This window comes from Chiloscyllium punctatum, chromosome 7 (genome assembly GCF_047496795.1).
Source record: "Chiloscyllium punctatum isolate Juve2018m chromosome 7, sChiPun1.3, whole genome shotgun sequence".
Lineage (NCBI taxonomy): Eukaryota > Metazoa > Chordata > Chondrichthyes > Orectolobiformes > Hemiscylliidae > Chiloscyllium > Chiloscyllium punctatum.
The window spans coordinates 59097799-59124501 of NC_092745.1; the positions used below are offsets into that span (position 1 = coordinate 59097799).

A 26703-nucleotide genomic window follows, 5' to 3' on the forward strand; every position below is an offset into this window, starting at 1 on the left:
CTGTTAGTTTTGCAAATTGGTTTAAATTAGACCTATTGATGGAACAGAAGCCTCCGTGCCAGCTATAAGGCCTCTACATGAAATGACCTTATTCTATTTCATTCTAGTTCACAGTAGGCTAGAATTAATGGTGACTGTTGATATTGCAGAGAATTTTACCTGCAGTTATTTTCACAGGAACTGCTTGGTCTATAATGAAGCTACAAGACCAGCTTGAATCTTATCGGGTTAAGTTCGACTATGCCAATATGGAAGATGTAGGATCTATAGAATTTGATTTGCTGAAGCTTCATGAGCAATTACCCACTTTGATAAAACTCTTGGAGGATGCGATGGACCTAGCAGCATTCTCACAAACTGAAGAGGAGAAAAAGAATAAGTGTTCTGTCAGGTATTATTAACAACATCTTGTCTGATAAAAAGCCATTAACTTGAATTATTAATTTCCTTTCTCTTTCCACAAATTCTGCCTGACATGACTAGTATTTCCAGTAGTTTTTGTTTTTATTTCAGATCTTTAGTGTCTGAAATATTTTGCTTTAATTTACTTATCTACTTCCTTTCAAGATCACTAGTTAGCAATTATCATTGAAAAATGAAGTCAATGTATGCAAATCCCAAAATTCTCTTGCAAATTACTAGAATTGAATGCAGTAAAGTCAAAGCTGAGTCCGTTTAATCATAAATTAATTAAACATGCAATATCATTTCCAAAATGGGTGTTACAAATGTTACAGGATAACAGGATGTCACAACAGAAGCTGGTTTGCTTACTAATTTTAAACCAATGGACTACGTTGATTATACAAGGACTTCAATTTACCCAGAATTTTTTCTGTTTTCTTCTGATAAAGGCATACATTCCTTCTAGACCCAAACTTCTTGCTAGCCTTTATTCGATGCCGATCATAAGTTAGATACTAATTGTTGCATGTGAACTTTATACATTGACTTCTTTCTGTTTTCCTTGCCCTCTTGATGAGATGCACTTGGATTCTCCACCATGATATTAACCTATTTTGGAAATATTGTGGAGAATCATGAATATGTGGGACACCTGTGCATGAACAAAGTTGGCTTAGGACTTAGAGAGATAGAATCAGTGACTTGGGAGAAGGGTTTCCAATGGTGTCCAAAGAGCATTGCTTCACTCTTTCCAATATTTAATTGGACAGGTAGGAGAAGTAGTTTGACAATTAGGTGATCAAGATATCTTGGTGTGGTAGACCTGGATATCATCAATATACAGATGAATTATATACTGAGGGCAGGATATACATGAGAAATAGGAGACCAAGGATAGATCTCAGGAAACACATTTAATAGAAAACTGTAAACCTTCCAAGTTAATGTTGATTATTTGATTTCAGCCATGATAGAAGTACAACTGATGTCCATTCCCTAGAATAGAGAGTGGAAAATAAGAGTTCCTTTAAGAGTTATAAGTCAGTGATTAATACAGAACAACCTCTGTTATCTGAACATCAATTATCTGAATTTTGGATTAACTGAACAAGTTCTCAAGGTCCCTTTCCATGCATTTCAATTAAAGTAGGAAAATTCTATTCCTCATCCATTTAATGCAGCATTTTGTAAACTTGAACAAGAATACAGATGGAAGTATGCTTTAATAAATAATTAACTTCAATACTCAAGATGTGACCTTATAGTTAAGCCTTACACTTTCTATAAGAAGGCTCTCCAATAGTTATGCTCCCCCTAGGACAAAGGTTTGCGATTCTGGACATTCAAGAACAGCAAACATGCAAGCTCGAGCTGTGCACTCCGGAGATTTAAGTCATAAATATGCTCGCACTTTCATTTTCATTTCCATTGCTTTATCCTCCCATTATCCCATGACGACTCTTTATTTTCCATCCAAAAGGTAGTTAAATATCTTTCAGCTGACATGAAAATTTAATGTAACTTTTTTTTGATGGGGGAGAGCAAATCGTAGTGAGTTAGCAAACATGAAAATAAACAAGAGGAAACTCAAGGAAAAAACCCACTAAAAAAAGATTGATGAGAGGATGGAAACTGAAGTCAACAAAAAGATCTTTCCTCTCTCTCCTGTTCCCCCTGAATTTTGTGCCCCTCTCTCTCTCTTTGTTACTGAGGAGGGAGGGACAACACTTGGTTAGTCTGGACGGCGGGATGACACCAGACAGAAAGATGTCGGCTGCTGTCAAGGACCTGGATAAAACCAAGGAAATGTCAGTGAAAAATTTCACAGACTTTAGTCAAACTCTAGCCAAAAAGTGATTTTATTTGTAAAATATAATAAATTTTTAAGCAATATCTAGCGTTTGTACACATTTTATCGATTGAATGAAATAAAAACTCTGTAAACATGCTTTTTTACGTAATTATGTTCAACATGGCTTCCTGAATTTACAATCAGATCAGTTATCCAAACAATCAGTTATCCGAACAAAATATTCTCTGCCCGTCTTGTTCGGATAATCGAGGTTGTTCTATATTAGAAAGTCAAAATATGCGGACATCAGATGAAAATGGCAGCAGTCTGTGTTCTGATTACTGTGACTCGAGTAACTTTCCTTCAGTAACTGGCCTGACTTCCATGTGAAGAATCTATACTCAGGTGATGTATAAGAGAATTCCAGCAACTCATAGTAACCCCCATCCCAGACTTGTATCAGTTAACACAGTGCATTTTGGTTTTTGTGCTCAGTTTTATCATGAACTGTACAGTTAACTGTTTTATGCTACCATGGAAGTCATAGAAAAGATAGTTAAATTCCTAGCTTTTAAAAAACAAATTATTTCATGGAATATGCCTGCCACTGGCAAGGTCAGTATTAGTTATCCATCCCTAAAAAGGCCAGAGGATGTTCAGGTAGAAATCAGCCATTCAGCCCGTCAAATCTACTCTGCCATTGAATGAGATCATGGCTGTTCTGGAAACTGTAATTTCTGTTAAGTGCCCCACCCCCCCACCCCATTGTCCCTGATTGTGTGGACCTTTATGGTATGTGTTTTCTGTTAACTGTAGGAAGTCTGTGCCCCTATCACTGTCCAATAACTAGGGCCAAATGTATAATATACTGTACTATAGGGGCAATATGCCAAATTGAGCAATTTTTTGCCCATGTTATGGCAAATATGGGGACTTACATTTTCCAGTAATAAAATGATAAAACATACCAAATGAAATTATTGTTTTCTACTGTGGATCATGAAAACCATTAGGCTAGAATTTAAGCTTCCTCGTTTATTTTCTCAATTCTAGTCGACATCTTGGAGAAGTAACTCAAAAGATGCAGGATTGGTTGTTGGAACTATTTAAGATGATAACCCACATGGACACTAAGCTCACTAAGCAGGTAAGCAACAGGAAATTTGTTCAGCTCATGAACGTTGAGGAGATAGGTATGGTGTTATGCCAAAATTGAAGTGTCTTACAATTAAGGGAGACAGCAGGTTCTTGTCAGGGAAAGCAATCATGGGCTGTGATGTTTCTCCTGTTTATGCAGCTCTTTCTTCTCATGTAGAGAATTAGGAACCGTAATCACAGTGGGGTTGTTTTTTTTACATAGATTAGATTCCATACAGTGTGAAACAGGCCTTCAGCCCAACAAGTCCACACCAACGCTCTGAAGAGCAACCCACCCAGATGCATTCCCCTACATTTACCCCTGACTAATGCATCTACCACTACGGACAATTTAGCATGGCCAATTCACCGAACCTGTACATCTTTGGACTGTGGGAGGAAACCGGAGCACCTGGAGGAAACCCACGTAGACACAGGGAGAATGTGCAAACTCCACACAGACAGTTGTCTGAGGCAATAATTGAACCCAGGTCCCTGGCGCTGTGAGCCACTATGCTGCCCAAGGGTTTAGACTTTTGAATCCTATGTCTTTATTTATAAAAATCCATCAAACGCTCAGGCTTCAGTCTGGTACATTTCACAACCACTGCTTTTTCAAACAATTACATGCAACTCGGGTGTTCGCATTATATTGAGAGTATAGTGCTAGAAAAGCACAGCAGGTCAGCAGCATCCAAGGAGCAGGAGAATCGACATTTTAGGCAAAAGCCCTTCATCAGGAATGCTTTTGCCCAAAATGTCGATTCTCTTGCTCCTCGGATGCTGCCTGACTTGCTGTGCTTTCCGAGGGGAAAGTGAGGACTGCAGATGCTGGAGATCAGAGCTGAAAATGTGTTGCTGGAAAAGCGCAGCAGGTCAGGCAGCATCCAATGAGCAGGAGAATCAACGTTTCGGGCATGAGCCCTTCTTCAGGATTCCTGAAACGTCGATTCTCCTGCTCCTTGGATGCTGCCTGACCTGCTGCGCTTTTCCAGCAACACATTTTCAGCTTTTGTGTGCTTTCCCCACACCATACTCTTGACTCTGACCTCCAGCATCAGCAGTCCTCACTTTTGCCCTGTTCACATTATATACCAAACTCCACCAATTTGAATCTGGCCCGACACCATATCTGGATGGCAACACCCAAAAAAAGCCTGAACTCCTCAAGCACTGCAAACAAATATCCCATGTATAGATGCAAACATCTTGAATTGACAGTGACATATTTTGTGCAATTCATTTCCTGAATTTACATCCAAGTTTAAAACTGATAAACTGTTCCAGTAAATAACCAATTGACCTGCAATAACATACTGTTTCTATGCACAAACAAGCAAACTTTGTAAACCATAGGATTGGAATTTAGAATTCACTGTAGTACCTTGACAACTTTAAATGCATTTAAAATCTAGAAACAAAGAAGATATCAGATTTATTATTTCTTAATTAATTATTAGTTATTCATTAATGCCTTTTCGTCTAGATTCTGATTCTCCCTTAAGTGGTAATTTTTGTACTTCTATTTAATTTATATCCTCCTTTAATCTTAAACACCTCAATCCAATTTAGAGCAAATAAGTCCCAGCCAGCTAAGCTTTTCTGATAGGTTTAACTTCTCAGTTTTGGTGTCATTCTAGTAAATATCTTTGACAACTTCTACTGCATCTGGATCTTTTATACAATATACTAAAACTCTTTGCAATTCTCCAGATGTGGTCTAAGATTCCATAAAAACTTGAAATAATTCTTTACTTTTCAACAATATAGAAAATTAGAAAGTAGGGACAGATGTTAGCCATTTGGCCCATTGACCAACTCCAGCATTCAACATGATCAAGGCTTCTATCTGTTATATATTCAGTGACTGGCCTCCACACTCTTTGAGTGAATACATTTTTTCTCATTTCATCTTTGTCCAATTTGTCCAGTCCTTTATTAAAACATATAAAATATGGAAAATGGGAAAAGATTCTTTCTCATTCTACTAAACTTCAGTAAATACAGGTCCAAGTAATGCAATCTCTTCTCCTATGACAACTTGCCATTGCAAGAATCAGCCTAGTGAATATTAACTGGACTCCCTCTATGGCAAATGTATACTTTCTTAAGTAGGTAGACCAAAACTGCACACAGTGCTCTAGGTGTGTTTTCACCAAAGCCCTGTACAGCTGCTGGAAATCTTCCTTGCTCCTATACTCAAACCAACTTGCAAGGAAAACCAACATACCATTTATTTCCTAACTCTTTGCTGCATCTGCATGCTTTCTTTAAATGACTGGTCTGTAATGACACCTATGACCCTTTGTACATCAACATTTCCTAATCTATCACCATTCTGTTTTTCTTAGGGAAGTGGATAATTCCACATTTGTCCACATTATACTGCATCTCCCACAAATTTGTCACTCAACTTGTCTAAATTGCTCTGAAACCTCTTTATGTCCTTCTCATCACTCACACCTCATTTTGTATTGTTAACAAATATGGAATTATTACATTTTATTCCCTAATCCAAGTCAATATATATTGTTAATAGTTGGAGCACAAGCATTGATCCCTGTGGTAAGCCACCTTTCACTCTGAAAATAACCTACTTATATTCACTCTCTATTCTTGTCTGCTCACCAATTCTCAATTCTTAAGAGTAAATTACCATCAATCCCATCTGCTTTGATTTTACAAAATAACTTCTTACATGATATTTTATTAAAATCTTTTTGAAAATCCAAATACATTATCTTTACTAGTTGTCCCTCATCTATTCTACCAGTTATGACCTCAAAAGGTTCAGGTTGATTAGCCAAACACAATTTCCCTTTCGTAAATGCATACTGACTTTGTGTAATACTGTTTTTACTTTCAAGTATCACATGCTTTCTGATAGAATCCAGCATTTTACCTTCAACTGTTTTTGGGTCAACCAAACTGTAATTCCCAATTTTCTCTTTCCTTTCTTTTTATGTTCTATTAAATTTGCCACCCTCCAATCTGTTGGAACTGTTCCAGAACATGCAGAATTTTGGAAGATAATGAACAATGCATCCACTATTTCCAATGACCACCTCCTTTAGTACCCTGCGATGTAGCTTATTAGGTCCTGGAGATTTATCGGCATTTAGTTCTTTAATTTTTCCAACTCTTTTTCTTTCTGCTGATGCTAATTTCCTTCAATTCTACCTTCTCAAGAGACCCTTATTTTTTTTATCCTTTTGTGGCTCCCTTTTGTGTCTTCTTCTGAGATAATGGTGTGACAAATAAGTGTGAGGTAGTGCATTTTAGAAGGTCAAACAGTAAAAAGAAATACACAATATACAGGAATGTATTGAGAGAGGTAGATGAAGGAAGAGATCTTGCTGTACAAGTACACAGGTCCCTAAAGGTAGCAATGCAGGTAGATAAGGTTATAAAGAAGGCATGTGGAATGCTGTCCTTCATTGGCAGAGGTACAAAAGTAGGGATATAATGATAAAACTGTACAAGATACTGGTGAGGCCACAACTGGAGTATCGTGTGCAATTGTGCTCACCACATTGCATAAAAATTGGGGTTCTTTACCTTGAAATAGAGAAGGCTGAGGGGTGACATGATTGAAGTATACAAAATTGTGAGGGGTAGAGACAGAGTAGACAGGAAGAACCTGTTTTGCTTCTCAGAGAGTTCAAAACCAGGTGTCATAGATTCAAGGTAGATTAGATTAGATTAGATTACTTACAGTGTGGAAACAGGCCCTTCGGCCCAACAAGTCCACACCGCCCCGCCGAAGCGTAACCCACCCATACCCCTACATCTACATCTACATCTACATCTACATCTACCCCTTACCTAACACTACGGGCAATTTAGCATGGCCAATTCACCTGACCTGCACGTCTTTGGAGTGTGGGAGGAAACCGGAGCACCCGGAGGAAACCCACGCAGACACGGGGAGAACGTGCAAACTCCACACAGTCAGTCGCCTGAGGCGGGAATTGAACCCGGGTCTCTGGCGCTGTGAGGCAGCAGTGCTAACCACTGTGCCACCGTGCCGGTAAATGGTAGAAGGATTAGAGGAGACGTGAGGAAAAACATTTTTATGCAGAGGATTGTGGAATTCTCTGCTTGAGTTGATGGTGGAGGCAGAGACACTCAGCTCTTTTACAAAGTAACTGGATCTGTACTTTAAGTGCTGTAATCTGCAATGCTATGCAGGACAATGGGATTAGAAAGGGCATTTGGGTGTCTTTAGGTCAGTCTGGACAAGATGGGCCAAATAGCTCCCTTCTGTGCTGTATCATTTCTATAGATTCTATTATGGAACAAAAGTAATTGTTTAATTGCATTGCATTTTCGTTGTCAATTCTCCAGAAATTTATCTGTCATTATGTTAATGCAAATATGGCTTGGCCAGTCTCTTGAATGATATGAAGACGATGAAAGACCTGAATTAGAACTTGAATTCCAAATGTGTTCAAAGTGCAGATGCTTTAATTTCTGTTAATAGACAGTAAATCACCATTGATAGTTGTTCTGTGCCATGTGACAGTATGATAAGTTATTATGTTCCTGGGCATCTCCTCTTTGCCAAATGGCCATTAGCATGGACTTCACCACCACTTATGTGACCTCCTCCTCCCCAGTGGTCAGGGTGGTTATCTCTTACTTTTGGTTCTGCCTTCTTTTCTGCAAGGAAAGAAGTCAAGAGATACTTGTGTAGAAATAAATCGTGTGTAGAAAGTGGAAAGCCTACTTTTGTGGGGAGTGACTGAGCAATGGGAAAAGATATCACTAAGATTAGCCTGAGTGTCAATGTTAGCTGTCCAGGTGAGGTTGTAAGGCAACGTCTCGAGATAGGAACGAATAGAGCTGCAAGACATGGCAATCTGAGGTTTATTGTCGAAACAAATGCTGGCAAGTTCAAAATATGGGGATAGAGCCTGAATATGGGGTGCCAATCATTAATTTTATGAATCCGTTGGCCTCTGAATCTACCTTCAAGGAAGCATACTTATGTTCATTTCATCTGCCTCGTTCAGCATGAAAACAGACAGATATTGGGGCTTTCCTCTTGCTCTTATAGAGTAATAGAGTCATAGAGATGTACAGCATGGAAACAGACCCTTCGGTCCAACCCGTCAATGCCGACCAGATATCCCAACCCAATCTAGTCCCACCTGCCAGCACCCAGCCCATATCTCTCCAAACCCTTCCTATTCATATACCCATCCAAATGCCTCTTAAATGTTGCAATTGTACCAGCCTCCACCACTTCCTCTGGCAGCTCATTCCATACACGTACCACCCTCTGTGTGAAAAAGTTGCCCCTTAGGTCTCTTTTATATCTTTCCAATGACCCAAGCTCCACTACTGTCTAGGGTAGAGAAATCTAAGGATTAAGACTTCTGAAAGAAGAAAGACCTCCTTATCTGCATCTGAAATTACAGACCTCTTCTGAAACTGTACCTCATGGTTCTGGATTTCCACAAGTGGCGAACCACATTAATATCATGTACAATGTCAAACCCTTGCAGAATCTTGCATGTTTTAATAAGATCACCTCTAATTTTTCAAAAATGAGCAGAGGCTCTACCTGCTCAGCATCTTCTCTTCATCTCAGGATTAAATCTTGTGAACAACTTTGAACTCCTTCCAATGCAAGTAAATTCCTCCTTAAGTAAGGAGAGTAGATTCCCTATGCAGTTGTAGAAAAATTTCCTTCTTTTGTATTCCATCACCCTTGCCATAAAGGCCATACGTTGCTGCAAATGCATGCTTTTTTTTATAATTCATGTGCAAGTATACCCAGATCACTCTTTACTCTGGCATTCTATGGTCTCTTTACATTTAAGTATTATTCTGCTTTTCTATTCTTCCTACCAAAGTGGGCAAATGTATTTTTTTCACATTGTTATCCACATGCCAAATGTTGCCTATTCACTTAATTGATCTACATCATTTTGAAGACTCTTTGTATCATCTTCAACTTTACACAATGACAGATTATAAGCCAACTGGCCTTTTTTTTTGCTTTCAGGCCCTTTTCTCAAAAAAGGTGTTTCATTGGTGGTTTTATAGTTCACTGGAACTTTTCCAGAATCTACAGAGTTTTGGAAGGTTACAACAAATGCATCCACTATCTCTGCAGTCAGTTATAGAGTCATAGAGTTATACAGCATGAAACAGACTCTCGGTCCAACTCATCCATGCTGCTTAGATATCCTAAACTGATCAAGTCTCATTTGCAAACATTTGGCCCATATCCCTCTAAACCCTTCCTATTCATGTACTATCCAGATGCCTTTTAAATGTTGTTCTTGTGCCCACCTCCACAATTTCCTCTGGCAGTTCGTTCCATACACACACCACCCTCTGCATGAAAAGGTTGTCCCTTAGGTCCCTTTTAATTTTTTTCCCTCTTACTTTAAACCTATGCCCTCTAGTTATGGACTCCCTTACCCTGGGAAAAAGACGTTAGCTAATTACCCTATCCATGCCCCTCATGATTTTATAAACATCTATAATATCATCCCTCAGCCTCCAATGCTTTAGGGAAAATAGCTCCAGCCTATTCAGACTCTCCCTATAGCTCAAACCCTCCCCTAGGATGCAGCCCATTGGTCCAGGGAGCTCATCATTCATTAGTCTTGTTCGTTTTCCTTGTATTTATCATTTACAAAAGTTATTATTTTGAATTGCTCCCTCACTTTTCCCCCTTGAGTATTGTGTCTTCCAACATGAAGATCAAAGTCTTGAGGCACATCTCAGATGTAGGATATCGTACTGTAGTTATGCAGGTCTTTGTTGAAAATAAATCTGGAGTATTGCATGCAGTTTGGACTCCACACCTTAGAAAGGATACACTTGTCTGGAAATGTACCAGAGATCATGCTTGGTGATATTGGGGATGGCAGGACTGTCCTGTGAGGAGAAATTTGTTCGACTGGGCCTGTATTCAACAGACTTTAGAAGGATGAGACCAGGGACAGACTAGATGCTGGGAAGGTGTTTTCCCTGGTTAGAGAGTCTAGAACCAGGAGACACCATCTCAGGATGCAGGGTAAGCCATTTAGAACTGAGAAGAGGAAGAATTTTTCTTTCAAAAGATAGTGAACTGAGGCTCTGGAGACCATTTCATTGAATATAAGCAAGAAAGAGAAAGTTTTTTAGATTTTAAAAGCATCAAGGGGTACGATTAGAAAGATGGAATATGATAATGAAGTAGAGGATTAGCCATGATCAGATTAAATGATGAAGCAGGCTAAAGTGCTGAATGGCCTATTCCTCCTCATTTCTATGTTTTATTGCTTAGAGATCCTTCCTCATCCTGATCTTTCTGTTAGTTTTTATGCATTTTTAGGAGAAGCTGTTATTATTTTTATATTTTTCAATAAATTAGTTTTGTAATTTCTGTTTACCTATGGGACCTTTTCATGTCTGTTCTTGCCCATGTCTCCTTTGTCTTCTTGGTACACAGCATTTGTATTTATCTTCAGTTTGAATTTTGTCTTTCTTTATTCAGCAATTTAAAAAATGAATTCATGGGATGTGGATATCACTGGTTAGGTCAGCATTTACAGTGCATCCCAACTTGCCTAAAAAAAGTGGTTAAAATCAACTAGGCAAAAGTGGGTACTGCAGATGCTGGAGATTAAAGTCAAGATGAGAGCTAGAAAAATACAGCAGGTCAGGCAGCAACCAAGGAGCAGGAAAAACGACGTTTCCGGCAAAAGCTCTGAAGATGGGCTTTTGCCCAAAATGTTGATTTTCCTGCTCCTCGGATGTTGCCTGACCTGCTGTGCTTTTCCAGCACTACTCTCATCTTGACTAAAAAAAGTGGTGGTGAACTGTAGAGCCCCCCACTCCCACTCCTTTCAGTTTAAGGACAACCACAGTGCTATTAAGAAGGGAGTTCTGGGTATTGACTCAGTCATAATTAAGGAATGAGGATATAATTCCAAGTCAGGATGGTGTGTAAATTGTAAAGGAACTTGCACGTGGTGATGTTCCCATTCATCTGCTGCCCTTGTCCTTCGAGGTATCAGAGGTCATGATGCTGTGTAAGGAGCTTTGGTTGATAAATGCAATCTTACAGAGCCATAGTGGTGAAGGGTGTAAATATTGAATGTGGCAAATGTTACTTTGGTCAAATGGGCTCCTTTTTGTCTTAGATGGTGTTGAATTTCTTCAGTATTCTAGGAGCTGCACTCAACCAGCTCTTACTTTGTACATATCCACCCGGTTCCACTTATCTGCAGTAACCTTCCCCAACTACTCAAACAAGTAGAAGTGTAAACAGTAGCAGTGTAAACAGTACTTACGGGAGTAATTTGCTTTCAAAAAATTCAGCAACACCTTCTGCAATCCTTAATTTTTATAATAGTCTTCAGCCCACAAACAAAATTACGGAAAAATGAAAGGATATGGTCTTTACACTGAAGAGTATTCCATCAGACTCCTGACCTGTCCCTTGCCGATGGTGGACAGACTCTGGGAAATTAGGTGTCTCGTTACTAGCTGCAGGACATCTTAGCCTCTGATCTGCTTTTGTAACTGCTGTATTTAAGTAGCTGGTTCCATTCAGTTTCAGATCAATGATTTCTTCCCAAAATGTTAATAGAGGAAGATTCAGCAGTGGTAATGCCATTGAACACTGAAGTCCAATATTTAGATTCTCTGTTGTTTGAGATTGTCAGTGCCAGTGTAAAGACCATATCCTTTCATTTTTCCATAATTTTGTTTGTGGGCTGAAGACTATTATAAAAATTAAGGATTGCAGAAGGTGTTGCTGAATTTTTTTGAAAGCAAATTACTCCCGTAAGTACTATTTACACTGCTACTGTTTACACTTCTACTTGTTTGAGTAGTTGGGGAAGGTTACTGCAGATAAATGGAACCGGGTGGGTATGTACAAAGTAAGAGTCAACTGTTAACAATTAACTATTAGTCTTGGGTGGTGTATGAATAAAATGAGCTGCCAAAGGAAATGCTGGAGGTTGGTATTATTACAACATTCAAAAAACATCTGGATAGGTATATGAATAGGAAGGGTTGAGAGGGATATATAGGCCAAGTGCTGGCAAATGGGACTAGATTCATTTAGGATATCTGGTCAGCATGGACAAGTTGGGCCATCTCTAGGTGTTGTACATCTCTATGACTTTATGACTCTAATTGTTTGCTCTTCACCTTATTAATTTACAATACCTTCTCATGGAATCACAGAGAAGTGGAGGTGCTTGCCACTGTTGAAACTCTGGCATTCTTGCAACTGGCCACATTAACCCAGTTGCACCCAGTCAGATGCTGTATGCCAGGAATACCCTCACACTGTGTGGTTCTTGCATCATTATCACAGTGAAAAGGCCAGAGAGGTAACTTCGCTCCCTGATTCTCCCATAGGGATATACAGGTTTAGGTGGATTGAAATGAGGGCAGTTTTCCTAATAAACCTCCAAAAGAGGTTATGCCACCAGACTCGGTTAGCCTGGGATCTCCGACAGGGAGAGTGGGCAGTCTGGTGTGAGGGGGAGAGGGGTGTCCTGGGCTCAACAGGGCAATTCACCAATTGTGCCCGACTGGAAGAGGGCCTGTCAGGTCCTCTAGGAGAGAGAGAGGTGTGTTGGGTCCTCTGGGCCAATGGGGAGAGTGGGTTATTGGGTCCAGGGAGGAGAAGGGGTTGTCAGGTCAGCGGAAGAGGGGTTATTATGTTCTGTGGGATGTTAGATCCAACAAGTTGGGTGTGTGTTGGCCCGGCAGGTAGGAGGTTAGTTCCGACCTGAGCATTCAGACCAGCAGTAGGGGACATTGCATCCTGGTTTGGTTTTGTGAGGTGGTGTTAGAATTGTGTTGAGTTGGGTGCTGCTGGTTGTGGGGATGTTGTCAGGGATCAGGGGTTGGAAAAGGTGTATTTTGTGGAATATATTGCTAACATTCCCAACAACATTTGTGGTTTGACTTCTGTAATCACCAAGAATCCATGTTCCTGGTAATGTATTTAAAACCTGAGAGTTTTTTTCATGCAAATGCTGTATGTTGTATAAAGTATTGAATGATTGATTAGTATGATCTGTGCACATTTAAGAAAGATTAGATTGGTTGTTGAAGAGAAAAGAAATAAGAGTTAAGGATGCTTGGTATACTTCAGTGTTACAAACACTGCTCACATTAATGACCAACAAGACTGGTTTGGCTAAATGACCTTTAGATTAGATTACTTACAGTGTAGAAACAGGCCCTTCGGCCCAATAAGTCCATACCGACCCTCCGAAGAGCAACCCACCCAAACCCATTCCCCTACATTTACCCCTTCACCTAACACTACGGGCAATTTAGCATGGCCAATTCACCTAACCTACAGGTCTTTGGACTGTGAGAGGAAACTGGAGCACCCGGAGGAAACCCACGCAGACACGGAGAGAATGTGCAAACTCCACACAGATAGTTGTCTGAGGCGGGAATTGAACCCAGGTCTCTGGCGCGGTGAGGCAGCAGTGCTAACCATTGTGTCACCGTGCCACCGCTGTTTATGTTGTGCTATCTATGGATTCCAATGACATAGAAATGATAGACAAATCCATCATAGATTTTAACTGGAAGTTGTGAAATATTGAAAGTAGAATTAATAAAAGGATAAGAAAAGGGCAAGGTGTAATTTAATGAACAGCTCTGAGAGCTAGCACAGGTAGAATGGATCAGTTGACCTCCTTAGAGTTATTAAATGTTGTGATTCTATTCTCTATGTGACAACGCTACTTAAGTTACCATAAATTGCTATCCCTGATAATATTGATATTTTCTGTCTTTATGGGCAATTTTATTTGAGATCAGTACTGATGTCATTGCTCACAAAATGCAGACCACAATTTTTTGCATGGATATTCAGGAGCCTCTGATGTTCACAACATTGAATTGCTTATTTTGCTTGAAAACATTTGATGATCTGACTGCACAGGAGCTCAGGTTTATATTTCTTCTGCTTTTCTGTCATGTTATTTCTGTTGTACTTTCTAAAAGGTTCTTTGATTATATCACAGCAAAACTATAGTAAATCAGAGCAACTCCATTGAAGGATTGTCTAACCTTTTCACATCCCCACACCATCCAGTTTAAAATTGGGATGCATCTCATGAAACCACCTGCAGTGGCTGTTTGGGGCAATGATAAGAAACCTGGGTCCATTTGATGGAGATGGGGTCAATGAACCACAATCATGAAAAGCACTCATAACAGGAAGCTCAATCCTGTGAGGCTGGGAAATCGGATAGTGCAGTCAAATGTTAAGGCTTACAGCAGCATTTCAAAGGGGGGTTAACATTTGGAAATTATAATGTGTAACAACATAGAGCAGTAGTTATCTTGATAACAAAATCAAATACATTTCGTTTTAGATATTCTTGAAACACAGAGTCACAAACAACCTGCCATAATTTGTTTCCATTCAGTAGCCCCTGAGAGCAGATCCCTTACAGTTATCAATGAGAATGACTTCCTCCTGATGTACTGCCATAACAATATATGGCTGTTGAGTGGAAGCACCAAGCAGCAGTAGCATGGGCAGGAGAGGACAATGCACTGGGGTCTTTAATTTGTCATCTGATCCCAATTCGCATATATTAATAAGCCTCCTGCCTGTCTCCCACAGGAGCTCCAGCTGCCTGGATGGAAGTCTGTCTGAAAAATAGAACGGACAGAAATTCGGCGGTAAGTTGGCACAACTACCTGCCGTGTTATTTTAAATGCAAATGGGTGGTAGTCACATGAAAATAGCCTGGTAATATATTCATGGAGGGCTCTCACAAGACTGAGCTACTCAAAAGGATCGAGGGGGTGTATTGTTTTACTATACAATACACAATAAATTATCATAGCCAAAGATTTACAATAATCGAGTATGTCAAATTCAATTAACCAGATCTACCGTCATTGCTACAGTCATCAGGCAGCAGCTTCCAGAGTTTAGACATGTACAGAATAACATAGAAATGAAGTGGTTGCTGCCATTGATTCATTCTCTTCCTTTGGATATGTTGCAGAGATTTCCACAGACTGCAACTACCCTTAGAGTTAAACATTGATGAGAACTTAGATTTCTACACTTTTAATCTGTCAAAAGCCCTTCGTGAAGTTACACCTTGTTGAAAGAGGTAGATGTAGCATTCTGACTGATATATTAATCTCATAATTACTGCTCAACACTCTTATTGCCCATGAAAAACTAATATTTTTGTGGAATGTCAACATTTTCCACAATGATAATTAAAATGCACATTTTTCAAAAATTCTTAAAGGAAGTCTGCTTATTTTTATTTTAGATTCTAAATATAGAAATAACTTTATATCAGTTCATGAAACTTACAATGAACGATTAAATATTTTTTATTTCCTGGTTTCTTGTACATAACAATTTCATATTGATTACTTACTTACTTGCTGGTATCACTGTTGTTTCACATCAGGCAATCAGCTTCACTTGGTTTAAGCTATTGTCAGAAAAGGGGAAATTCCTGCCACAGACGTCACCATGTCTTTATGGGCAATTTTATTTGAGATCAGTACTGATGTCATTGCTCACAAAATCCAGACCACAATTTATTGCATGGATATTCAGGAGCCTCTGATGCTTGCAACATTGAATTGCATGAACCTGCTTACTTTGCTTGAAAACATTATATGATCTGACTGCACAGGAGCTCAGGTTTATATTTCTTCTGTGTTTTTCTTATGATTTAAATCTACAAAGTGTGAACAACAATAGTGACAAAGATATTAGAATAAAGCATGATGGGAAAATGTGACGTGTATGATTTGGAAAAAAATGCTAATTTTAAAGTATATTAATGACATTCCATTTCTTTACCATCCAGATTGTCATCATTCAAAGTGCAATGAGTCACCTGTTGGTAAACCTATTGCTTCAAATGGTGCACGATCCAGTTGCTAATATCAGAAAAAAATACTTCAAACACCTCGCTTATCCGGATTCACCCGCAAAACTGGAGGAGAAAGCTCTGATGGTAGCTAGTCGGCTGAATATCTTATCAACACAGATGTACAAGTAGGTCAAAGTTTATCCTGAGTTAATTAGCTGAAGGCCTTAAGCACTCAAAAATAATAAGAGATTTCTTCAAGCTACCTTTACTCACTTTACTGTATAGACAGATATTTGACAATGCTTGCTATTATATTTTGAAAAGCAAGAATTAGTACAGGTATTTAATAGCATCTTTCATGACCTCAGATTGACTCAAATAGATTCTTAGCTATTAAAATATTCTTGGATTTCAGTTACTGTTTTACTTTAGAGGACATCGACAAATTTACAAACAATAAGATCTGCAAATCGATGAAATAAATTATTGGATGAGATTTTAACTTTTGATTGAGAAATCAATGTTGACCAGGCTACTAGAGTTACTAGTTCATCTTAAAATAACCAGTTGGAATATTTTACATCTGTCTGAGAGGCCAGAGAGGTCCTGGGTTTGAAACATGCACCTATGGCAATGCAGCATTACTCCAGTACTACATTGGAATTTCAGCCTAGAGTATAGAATAATGCCCTCTCTGGAGTAGGGCTAACATCAAGTTGCAATACATCAACTCGTATGTATCTTTGTGCAGATACTATAAAACTTGGTATTCTGATTTACGATTTGTTCATCAGAAATTATTTTCAAGTTTCCAAACCACAAATTCGTTCCTCCAAAAGTGGTCATGTCCCTTGTCAAGTTGTTGCAGTACAGCTACAGCACTGGTTCATCTACCTAACAATGCGGAAATTAATCAACTATGTTGTCTACATAAGAATCAAGCTAAATCTTCTCTACCCATCTATTTCCTACACTTGATCAAGGTCAAAAATCACATAATACCAGACAATACCAACGGGTTTATTTGAAAACACAAGCTTTCAGAGCCCTGCTCCTTCTTCAGCTATAAAAAGCTGAAAGCTTACATTTTTAAAGAAACCATGTTGGATTATAACTTGGTGTCATGTGATTTTTTTTTACCTTGTCAAACCCAGTCCAACACAGGCACCTCCACATCATGGCTACTCTTGATCATCAGTAAAGTGATGAAAGGCACCATTGACCATGCTGTCCCAAGTCACCTGTGTCACAGTGAACTGTTTACCGATGCTCAGTTTGGTTTTTGCCAGCGCCATTTGCTTCCAACATCTTGCAGCCTTGGTCCAAACATGGACAAAAAAACTAAATTCTACATGTGATTTGCAAGTGACTATTCTTAACACCATAGCAATACTTAAACAAGCATAACATCAAAGAGATCAAAGGCTCACTCACTCATTCAATCCCCACCACTCAGTCTCATCGCTCATTCACCCTCCTATAATCTTTCAATCCTCAGCCATTCACTCTTCCCTCCATATAACTCCCTTCCCGATCACTCCATGTCTCCTCCCCCTCCCCACTCACTGCCTCCTATGACTCATTGCCACCTCCACTCCCTTCCCTCACTCACTAACCCATCCCTCCACTCACTGTCGCATCTGCACTCACTCATTACCTCCCCCACACCCACTGAAAGCACCCCAAATCACTGTCAGACAGCCACCACACAGATTCTTTGCCTGGAGCTACCAAGTGGTTAAATGTCTGTGAAATCCCACTTTCTGAAATTAAGCAACACCCAGTCCAATTTTTTTCATCTACATGTGAAGATGAACAATTACCATGACCCCTTAGATGACGCTTATCCTCTCTCGCTCTCCCAAACCCCCCCTTCACAATAGCTCACTCTGCTCTCAGTCCCCAGCCACAGTAACCCTGTTGTTATTCCACTCATATCAAACTTGTGACTCCTTGTAACCTTCCAAGTCCTCATTCTGCAGACAGACTCACCATTTTAGTTCCAGGCCTTGGGCTAAGTTTGATCATTCACGTTATACTGCTCACCGCCCTTCCAATTACAGACTGTTTTCTCCTCCATATGGATGGCACGGTGGAACAGTCGTTAGTACTGCTCCCTCACAGCGCCAGAGACCCGGGTTCAATTCCCACCTCAGGCAACTGTCTGTGTGGAGTTTTTCCCCGTGCCTGTGTGGGTTTCCTCCAGGTGCTCCGGTTTCCTCCCACAGTCCAAAAATATGCAGGTTAGGTGAATTGGCCATGCTAAATTTCCTGTAGTGTTAGGTGAAGGGGTAAATGTAGGGGAATGGGTTGGACTTGTTGGGCTGAAGGGCCTGTTTCCACACTGTAAGTAATCTATCTAATGTATCATGTGTTTCTGAGGTTCACTAGTAAATCTATATCAGAAGGAAATGTGAGAATGAAGTGGCCTTTGATTAGAGTAGCAGCTCCTTTCAAAATCTTCTAGTTACACTTATCTATATTTTGAAGTAACGATTGGCAGACCAAATAGGTCCCCATTGTCGCCTATGGGCTGTCTATTGGACAAACCTGACTTAAAGGAAGGAGTACAGAAGATGTGTGGAAACACTACCATCTTCTAGTTTCCCTCCAAACTACTCAGAATCCTGACTTGGAGCAATATCTCTGTTTCTTCACTGTTTGCCTGGCAAGATCCCAGAACTTCCTTTCTAAAACACTTGACCATCACTCCCCTCTTTGCAGAGCAATTAAGGAAAGTCAACAAATGTTGGTATTGCTGCTTACACGTATATCCCATGAATGAATGAATGAAAAATAAATTCTATAGTCTTGAACAATTTGATGTGTAAATTGTTATCCAATAATTTTCTTTGTATTTATTTTTACAGTTGGTGCAGAGATATAGTTGAGGAATTAGTTAAGCAACGGTCAGCAAAGCACCTTGAAGATCCTGACAACGAACTGAAGGAACTTGAAAAGCTCAAGGTAACCATCCTTATTGTAGAAGTGTGGCACAGTGGCTCAGTGGTTAGCACTGCTGCCTCACAGCGCCAAAGACCTGGGTTCAGTTCCTGCCTCAGGGAACTGTCTGCACATTCTCCCGGTGTCTGCATGGGTTTCCTCCGGGTGCTCCAGTTTCCTCCCACAGTCCAAAAATGTGCAGGTTAGGTGAATTGACCATGCTAAATTGCCCGTAGTGTTAGGTGAAGGGGGAATGGCTCTGGTTGGGTTGCTCTTCGGAGGGTCGGTGTGGACTTGTTGAGCCAAAGGGCCTGTTTCCACACTGTAAGTAATCTAATCTAATCAAGTGGATGACAACAATAATTGTCAAATACATAGTGGCACTGTATGGGATCATTTTATGGTATCTGCAATATTTTTCAAGTATTTTAGACACTCAGACCACGTTTTCTTTCTCTAAAGAAAATCCATTAATTATCAGTTGAAGATCCGATTGTTAAGTTGTATTTGCTACATAACCACTATGAATTCTTTGTCTGGAATCACTAGGTGGAAAGTACTGAGTGGATAAACATCTGTGAGTTGCTGCTTTCTGAAATTAAGCAACAACCAGTCCATTTGTTGTCATCCAGACAAGATGATATACAGTCACAAATCAACCTGACACGTGACCTATGCGCTGCTTGCTTGCGGGTAAGGATAACTATGATGGATAATTCTTTGACATTAAACATGCTTTCTCTCCACTTCCCTTTGTGAAGGTACTAGCTTCTGTCACTGAATTTACTGACTCTTATTCATAATTAAAAGTTAGATATTGACTGCAGCAAGTATATAATATTGGTGGGAACAAATGCTTCAGCTGGGCTAAACTTGAAATTGTTCAAGTTCAACAAATGCATATTTCTAAAGGGGAACTCCCAGATTTTCTTCATTTCAATGTCTTTCTGCTTTTATGCTACCCAATTTTACACTGTTATTTCATGTTTACAGCAAAAAGGCCTGACATCCTGAAAATGTTAAGGTCATTAAATTTCTGTATAAAATGAGTATCCTACTGTTGCCATTTGGTACAGTGACAATTTACAGGAGGTACCTTATAAGGATTTACAGTTTACTTATTACACAATCTAGTCTTTTATGTTTTTAATGCTGCCAACTGCTTCACTATGTGGCTATGTGTGAACTGCTTCAACTCTGCTCCCAGTTCCCATTTTTTTCCATGGAGTCCACACTGGCTGTCTGAACAGCATTCCATCAAAACCCATCCCCCTACCCCAACACCCTGCATTTCCCATGGCCAATCCACCATCCCTGGGCACCATGGGTAATTTAGCATGGTTAATCCACCTAATCTGCACATCTTTGGACTGTGGGAAGAAACCATAGCACTGAAGGAAACCCACACAGAAATGGGGAGAATGTGCAAACTCCACTCAGTCATATGAGGGTGGCATTGAACCCGAGTCCCTGGTGCAGTGTATTGCCCATTCTGAGTATCTATGAGAAGATGGTAATAGCAATGAAATTTCTTGTTGAACTGCTTTAGTCGTTGAACTGATTGTTTGTCCATGATAGTTTCAGCCAGGGAAATCCAAGATATTGTCCCTGGAGCAATACAAAGAATAGCAGCATTTATCCAGGTCAGGATGATACGTCAGTTCAAGGGAATCTATCAAATGGTACTGTTCTTGAATTTCTTGTTTGTAGAAATCATGGGACTAGAAAATACTTTTGGAAAAACTTGTTGCAATCTATCTCTCAGCCACAGTACTGGGTACAAATGTAATTTTACATTCCTACCTTTTCTCAGTGCTGTTGAAAAGCCATAGACCCAAAACTTTAACTTGACTGAATTTTATGCTCCCCTGGGGACAGGTTGGCAATGGGTAAATGTGTAAAAGTGGATGCAATACCTTTGGCATCATTCTAAGCATTTACGCACCAGCCCCCACTACAATTGTATACAAGTATTGGGAGTCCCATTCACCTGGGGTCCAATAAAGACAATGATTGGCCACATAAGGACCTGTTGCTACCCACCAGAATTCTTTGTGTAGTAGATGGAGACTGTTTGCAAAGTTAGACCACGTCACTTTCATTGCACAGTGGAGACTGATCACCACCATCTGGAACCCTGCCCCCACACCCTTCCTGCCTCCAATTTACTCTTGCTGCCTGGCCTATCTGCCTTGGCCTCACATTACAGTCCCAGGGCCTACACGCAGAGCCTGTTCGAGGATCGAATCTTGTTGCAGTGAAAGGCTGTAGCGCTAGTTTAGGGATCGTAATCAAGTCACCCCTGTTCACTGCTTGGCTGCTCATTAAATCTTTAGGTTCCGCAGACAATGTGGTGGGGTGGGGGAGCAGTGGGCCTGAATCTTGGCTAGTGATTGTGAGTTGGTGTTGATTTTCAATGACACTGACAGGGCCTGGTGAGAACAGGCCAGCTTGGTATTGGTATTAGGCTTGGAAAGGTCAGGTTGTGAAGCAAATGACTGGGGGAAGTGGTGGGGAAGGAGTGGTTGAGAGGTAGGAAGAATGAGTGAATGGGATGAATGTTGGGAAGAATGGCACCTTGTGATAAAGAAAGTCAAGTGAAGACTTTCAGAAGAGAATCTGTTGAGCAAGAGTTTTCTTTCCACTTTGTGGACCAATGAGGTGTGGCTCTGACCTTTGCATGTGGATGTCAATACATTAGCATGCAGATAGGTGTGGATGGTACCTTGGAGTAGCCACGCAGCTGAGAGGGAATGTTCCTGCTGAATGGCTATGTGTGGCCATCCATCAAAAAGAGGCTGCTGAGTTAATGACCAGTGGGGAATTGGCTGTTGCATGAGTGAGTGTATGGAGTTGTGGAGTTTGAGAAGAGGAGCTATCTGTTATGAAGTGAAAGTGAGGACTACAGATGCTGGAGATCAGAGTCTAGATTAGAGTGGTGCTGGAAAAGCACAGCAGGTCAGGCAACATCCGAGGAGCACAGACACTAACAACTCACACAACAATGGTAAAATGAAAAATGTGATGCAAATTGATGAAATGTGATGAAAAATCAGGCCGCAAGAAATAGGTTATGTGAAATTGAAATAATGTGAGTGCTCCAACATTACATGACAACTGTCTTTAGTATGGGTCTAACAAAACCACCTGATGACTTCTACATTTTTGAGGAAAAGTGAACAAAATGTATCAAAATGGAGGTAAAGGCAGATTCTCATCCTGAATGTCTAATAAAAACCCACCTGCACACACTCCTGTTCCCATGGCTAAAGCTCCAAAGGCCTTGGAGATGCTGCATGTTTTGCACTTTGGTTTGAAAATACAAAATAAAGCGCTGTTTGACTACATTGAAACATGAGCTGAAAATGTGTTGCTGGAAAAGCACAGCAGGTCAGGCAGCATCCAAGGAGCAGGAGAATCAACGTTTCGGGCATGAGCCCTTCTTCAGGAATGAGGAAAGTGTTTCCAGCAGGCTAAGATAAAAGCTAGGGAGGAGGGACTTGGGGGAGAGGCGTTGGAAATGCTATAGGTGGAAGGAGGTCAAGGTGAGGGTGATAGGCCGGAGTGGGGGTGGGGGCGGAGAGATCAGGAAGAAGATTGCAGGTTAGGAAGGCGGTGCTGAGTTCGAGGGATTTGACTGAGACAAGGTGGGGGGAGGGGAAATGAGGAAACTGGAGAAATCTGAGTTCATCCCTTGTGGTTGGAGGGTTCCTAGGCGGAAGATGAGGCGTTCTTCCTCCAACCGTCGTGTTGCTATGATCTGGAGATGGAGGAGTCCAAGGACCTGCATGTCCTTGGTGGAGTGGGAGGGGGAGTTGAAGTGTTGAGCCACGGGGTGGTTGGGTTGGTTGGTCCGGTGTCCCAGAGGTGTTCTCTGGGACATCCGGACACTCTGGGGCACACTTTCCTCATTCCTGAAGAAGGGCTCATGCCCGAAACATCGATTCTCCTGCTCCTTGGATGCTGCCTGACCTGTTGCGCTTTTCCAGCAACACACTTTCAGTTCTGATCTCCAGCATCTGCAGTCCTCACTTTCTCCTCCTACATTGAAACATGGCCGACTCTTAAGACAGCAAACTAAACAGAAAAAGATTACTGGGTTTTTCCAGAGCTATCTTTCATTGCTTATCAGTGCCTTTTACTGTCCACAGTCAGGCCATGATGTAATATGATTAGATTGAATAATTAAGAAGTTTTTCACATATTTACAGTACCACTGTTCAGGGTTTTTTGTTATAGCGCAAATTAGGTTACATAGTTGGCTTCCTCGTTTACCTCAAAGCTCCACTTCAAATGGACTTTAGAGTGAGCCATGTGCAATTCAACTTAATACAATTTTTTAAATATGCAGATATTCATATTTATCAGGCTATATTTATTATATGTTGATCTGAAACTGTGTGATGGAATAGTTTGTGGCATTGAAAAAAAAATTTAGCCTATTGAGTCCATGCTGACTCGCACTGATGAAAGGTCCTGACCTTTCCTGCCCTTCGGATGCTGCCTGACCTGCTGTGCCTTACTGGCTCCACATTTTATTGACTCTGACGTCCAGCATCAGCAGTCCTTACTATTTCCAGTTCTACTTTTCTGTTTGATCCGCACAGCTCTGCATGTTAGCATTGATAAGAGGGAGTTGCTGGATGTGGTGTATTTGGACTTTAGGAAGACTTTTAATAATGTCCCACACAAGAGGTTGTATGTGCAAGCTTTGTTTTCATATGTTTCTGATTTACTTAGTTACTGAGACTTGTTTTAAACCAGTACTGAGATGCGGTTTATCTCAAGATGTGGTTTATAGTCATTGAAACACAAAATATATCCAGGCAATTTTATAAAACCTATCTTTATCTCTAGTTACAGTTCTTAAAGTGCTATGTGCACGGCGGTGTACCCCTCTGTTAATTGAAGTAAACACCCAGAAAAGCTCACCTCTCCTCATAATCTATTAAAATGTGAGTGACAGAGAACTCCCAAATTCCACTATTTAAAGAAAATAACATAAATTTACTTTTCAACTCAAAAAATGAACGTTAAACAACTATTCATAATTCTAAGCCCTCCTTCTCTTAAATGCTTATTATCTGCCTCCAATTGTATAACAATATGCTGTTCCAATAAGACACTTATTAAAATTACATCAACTTAATTTCAAAATCACACAGCTACTGATGTCTTCCGTGTCTTTCTTTCTTCTGGCTGAGTCACCTTCTTTCTTTTTACTGCAAATATACTACATATGAAAATGTACCTTTGATAGAGAGAGTTTCCTAATTTTTTGGAAAGCAAGATGTTAGATCTCCATGCTTTTCTGTCTCAATGGTAGTTGCTCTCTGACCAGGACTAGACACTTCTGCCTGACTCTCTTCCTGTTCAGGTTTTTCCTGCACCAATACGCCAAACAGGGTGTCTGCTAACTGAGCCTCAACTCATTCATCTTTCTCTTGAGTTTTTGCTTCTTGCTGTGACTTATGATTGTGTGATCCTTCTACTACACAATATGGGTATTTTTGTTTTAACTTCTCAATTCCCTGGTCTTCCTTGGCTTCTCCACATCATGGGGTGTCACTCCCATCTTGAATGCTGCTAAATTATTGTCAAGAACAAATTATATTCCTGGAACTGACACTCTGTCAGTCATTTCCACTGCTACTTCCCCAGTCTGGATTTGGCTCTCCAATCTGATTTTATACAGGGGAATGCTAAATTTCTGCCCATCTATTCTATTAATTACCACTCTCTTGGGTAACATGTCAGAAAGAGTGCAAGTATGCTCATCTCTTAGTATTAGAGACTGATTAGATCCCTTATCTCTCAAAATTATAACTTCTTTCCATTCTCCCCCCATTCTTCCTGAGTAAACTTTACCCATAGAAACGAAGTCTTTAAAGAGATTGGGCACTAACTCAATACTCAGCCTCTGTCTAGGCTGTGCATTCTCCTGCAGCTCCTTGACTTTTCTTGGGGTTTCCTTTTACTACTTTCACTAATCCCACTGGCTTAACCTCTTTTACCGCATCTTTTCCCGCAGTGCCTTTCTTCAGTGACTAACACTGTGACTTTAGTTGTCCCACCTTACCACAGTGGAAACACCTGAGACCTTTCATCTCCTCTTCACTCCCTTGGGCTTCTTTTTTCACCTGGAGTAAACTATTACCAGTGTGCTCTACTCTTTGTTTTGTAGTATAGGATCTCCCCTTCTCCCAATTTCTATCCTTCATGGAATGAAATTCTTGTCGGAAACTAAACTTTGCCTTATGCACCAATGTATTTTCATCTGCCATCTCTGCCACTCTTCTCACTTCCTGAACTTTCTGCTCATCCACATGAACTCGTATGATCTTTGGAAGTGAGTTTTTAAACTCCTCCAACAGAATAATGTCTCTTAGAGCCTCATAGGGTCTTATCTATTTTTAAGGCCCGCACCCATCTATCAAAATTCCTATAATTAATTCTTTTGAACTCAACACAAGTCTGACCTGGTTCCTTCTTTATCACTGACTATACGCTTCAAGTACCAATTCATTAGCACTTAACATAGTCTGCTTGACATCTTCATAATCTCTTGACTGCTCATCTGACAGCATTGCAAATATCTCACTAGGTCTGCCTACCAGCTTAGTCTGAACTAACATTACCGACAAGTTCTCTGACCACTTCATCCGCCTAGCCAATTTTTCAAATGAAATAAAGAAGGCTTCAACATCTTTCTCATTAAAATGTGGCAATATTTTACCATATTTGTATACATCATTACCTACTTTCTTCATCTCCGTTCTGTTAACTTGACTTTCCTGACTAATTTGCAACTTCTGAAGTGCAAATTCTCTCTCCCTTTCACTTTCTTAACTCTCTCTTTGCTCAGCTAAAAACTCCTCCCTTTTTTCTCTCTCTCTTTGCTCACCTCAGAACCTTCTCTTCCTTTCATTTTCCTCTCTCTTTCTCTCTTCCTCTTTCTGCTCTCATGGCTCTTCTTTCCTTTTCTTTATCTTCTAAATCCATTTGCCTCAATTGCAATTTACATTTTTCTAACTCTATTGTACCTGTCCGCTTCTCTGATACACCTAAGTGCTTGATCAACTACTTTACAATTTCAGCTTTGCTTTTGTCCCTGGTTAATTCCAAATGTAACCTATTTGCTAATTCTAAAAGTGTGTCCTTCCTCTGTCTTTCTAAACTTTCTTGGCAAATTGGAAAGCATCTTCAAGCAATTTTAAGAACCATTTCTCTCACTTTTAATTTACCCAACCACAAGTAACCAAAATTAAACTTTTTTTTCCACCTAGTTTTATTTAAAAATCTAGGACACTAATCAACAAGTGTTTAAATCTGCTGGGATCTGTCCAAATCTCAGACTGGATCTGTCTAAACCTGTCCAAACCCTGAATGAGCCCCTGAGCTGTTATGACATGGCGGTGTACCCCTCTGTTAATTGAACTAAACACTCGGTTAGCTCAAATGGATAGAACGTGACGCTACTAACGGCAATGTTGTGGGTTCAATCCCCACACTGACCAGGTGCTAAAATCTGTTAAAATATGAGTGACAAAGAACACCCAAAGTCCACAATTTTAAAGA

At 40.2% G+C, this 26703-nt stretch overlaps 1 protein-coding gene across 5 annotated transcripts in view; it reads left to right on the top strand.

The window, feature by feature from the left end:
- The window catches only part of axdnd1 (axonemal dynein light chain domain containing 1), a 176176-nt gene that overhangs the window by 108861 nt on the left and 40612 nt on the right, over positions 1 to 26703 (top strand). For all 5 annotated transcript variants that reach the window (XR_011961097.1, XR_011961098.1, XM_072573680.1 and 2 more), the window contains exons 18-22: positions 178 to 391; positions 3251 to 3344; positions 16177 to 16367; positions 19053 to 19149; positions 19675 to 19818. Coding sequence is in view for 3 of the 5 variants with exons in the window: in XM_072573680.1 (XP_072429781.1) it covers positions 178 to 391; positions 3251 to 3344; positions 16177 to 16367; positions 19053 to 19149; positions 19675 to 19818 (740 nt within the window). In the remaining 2 variants the exon portion in view is untranslated. The remainder of the gene's footprint in view (positions 1 to 177; positions 392 to 3250; positions 3345 to 16176; positions 16368 to 19052; positions 19150 to 19674; positions 19819 to 26703) is intronic.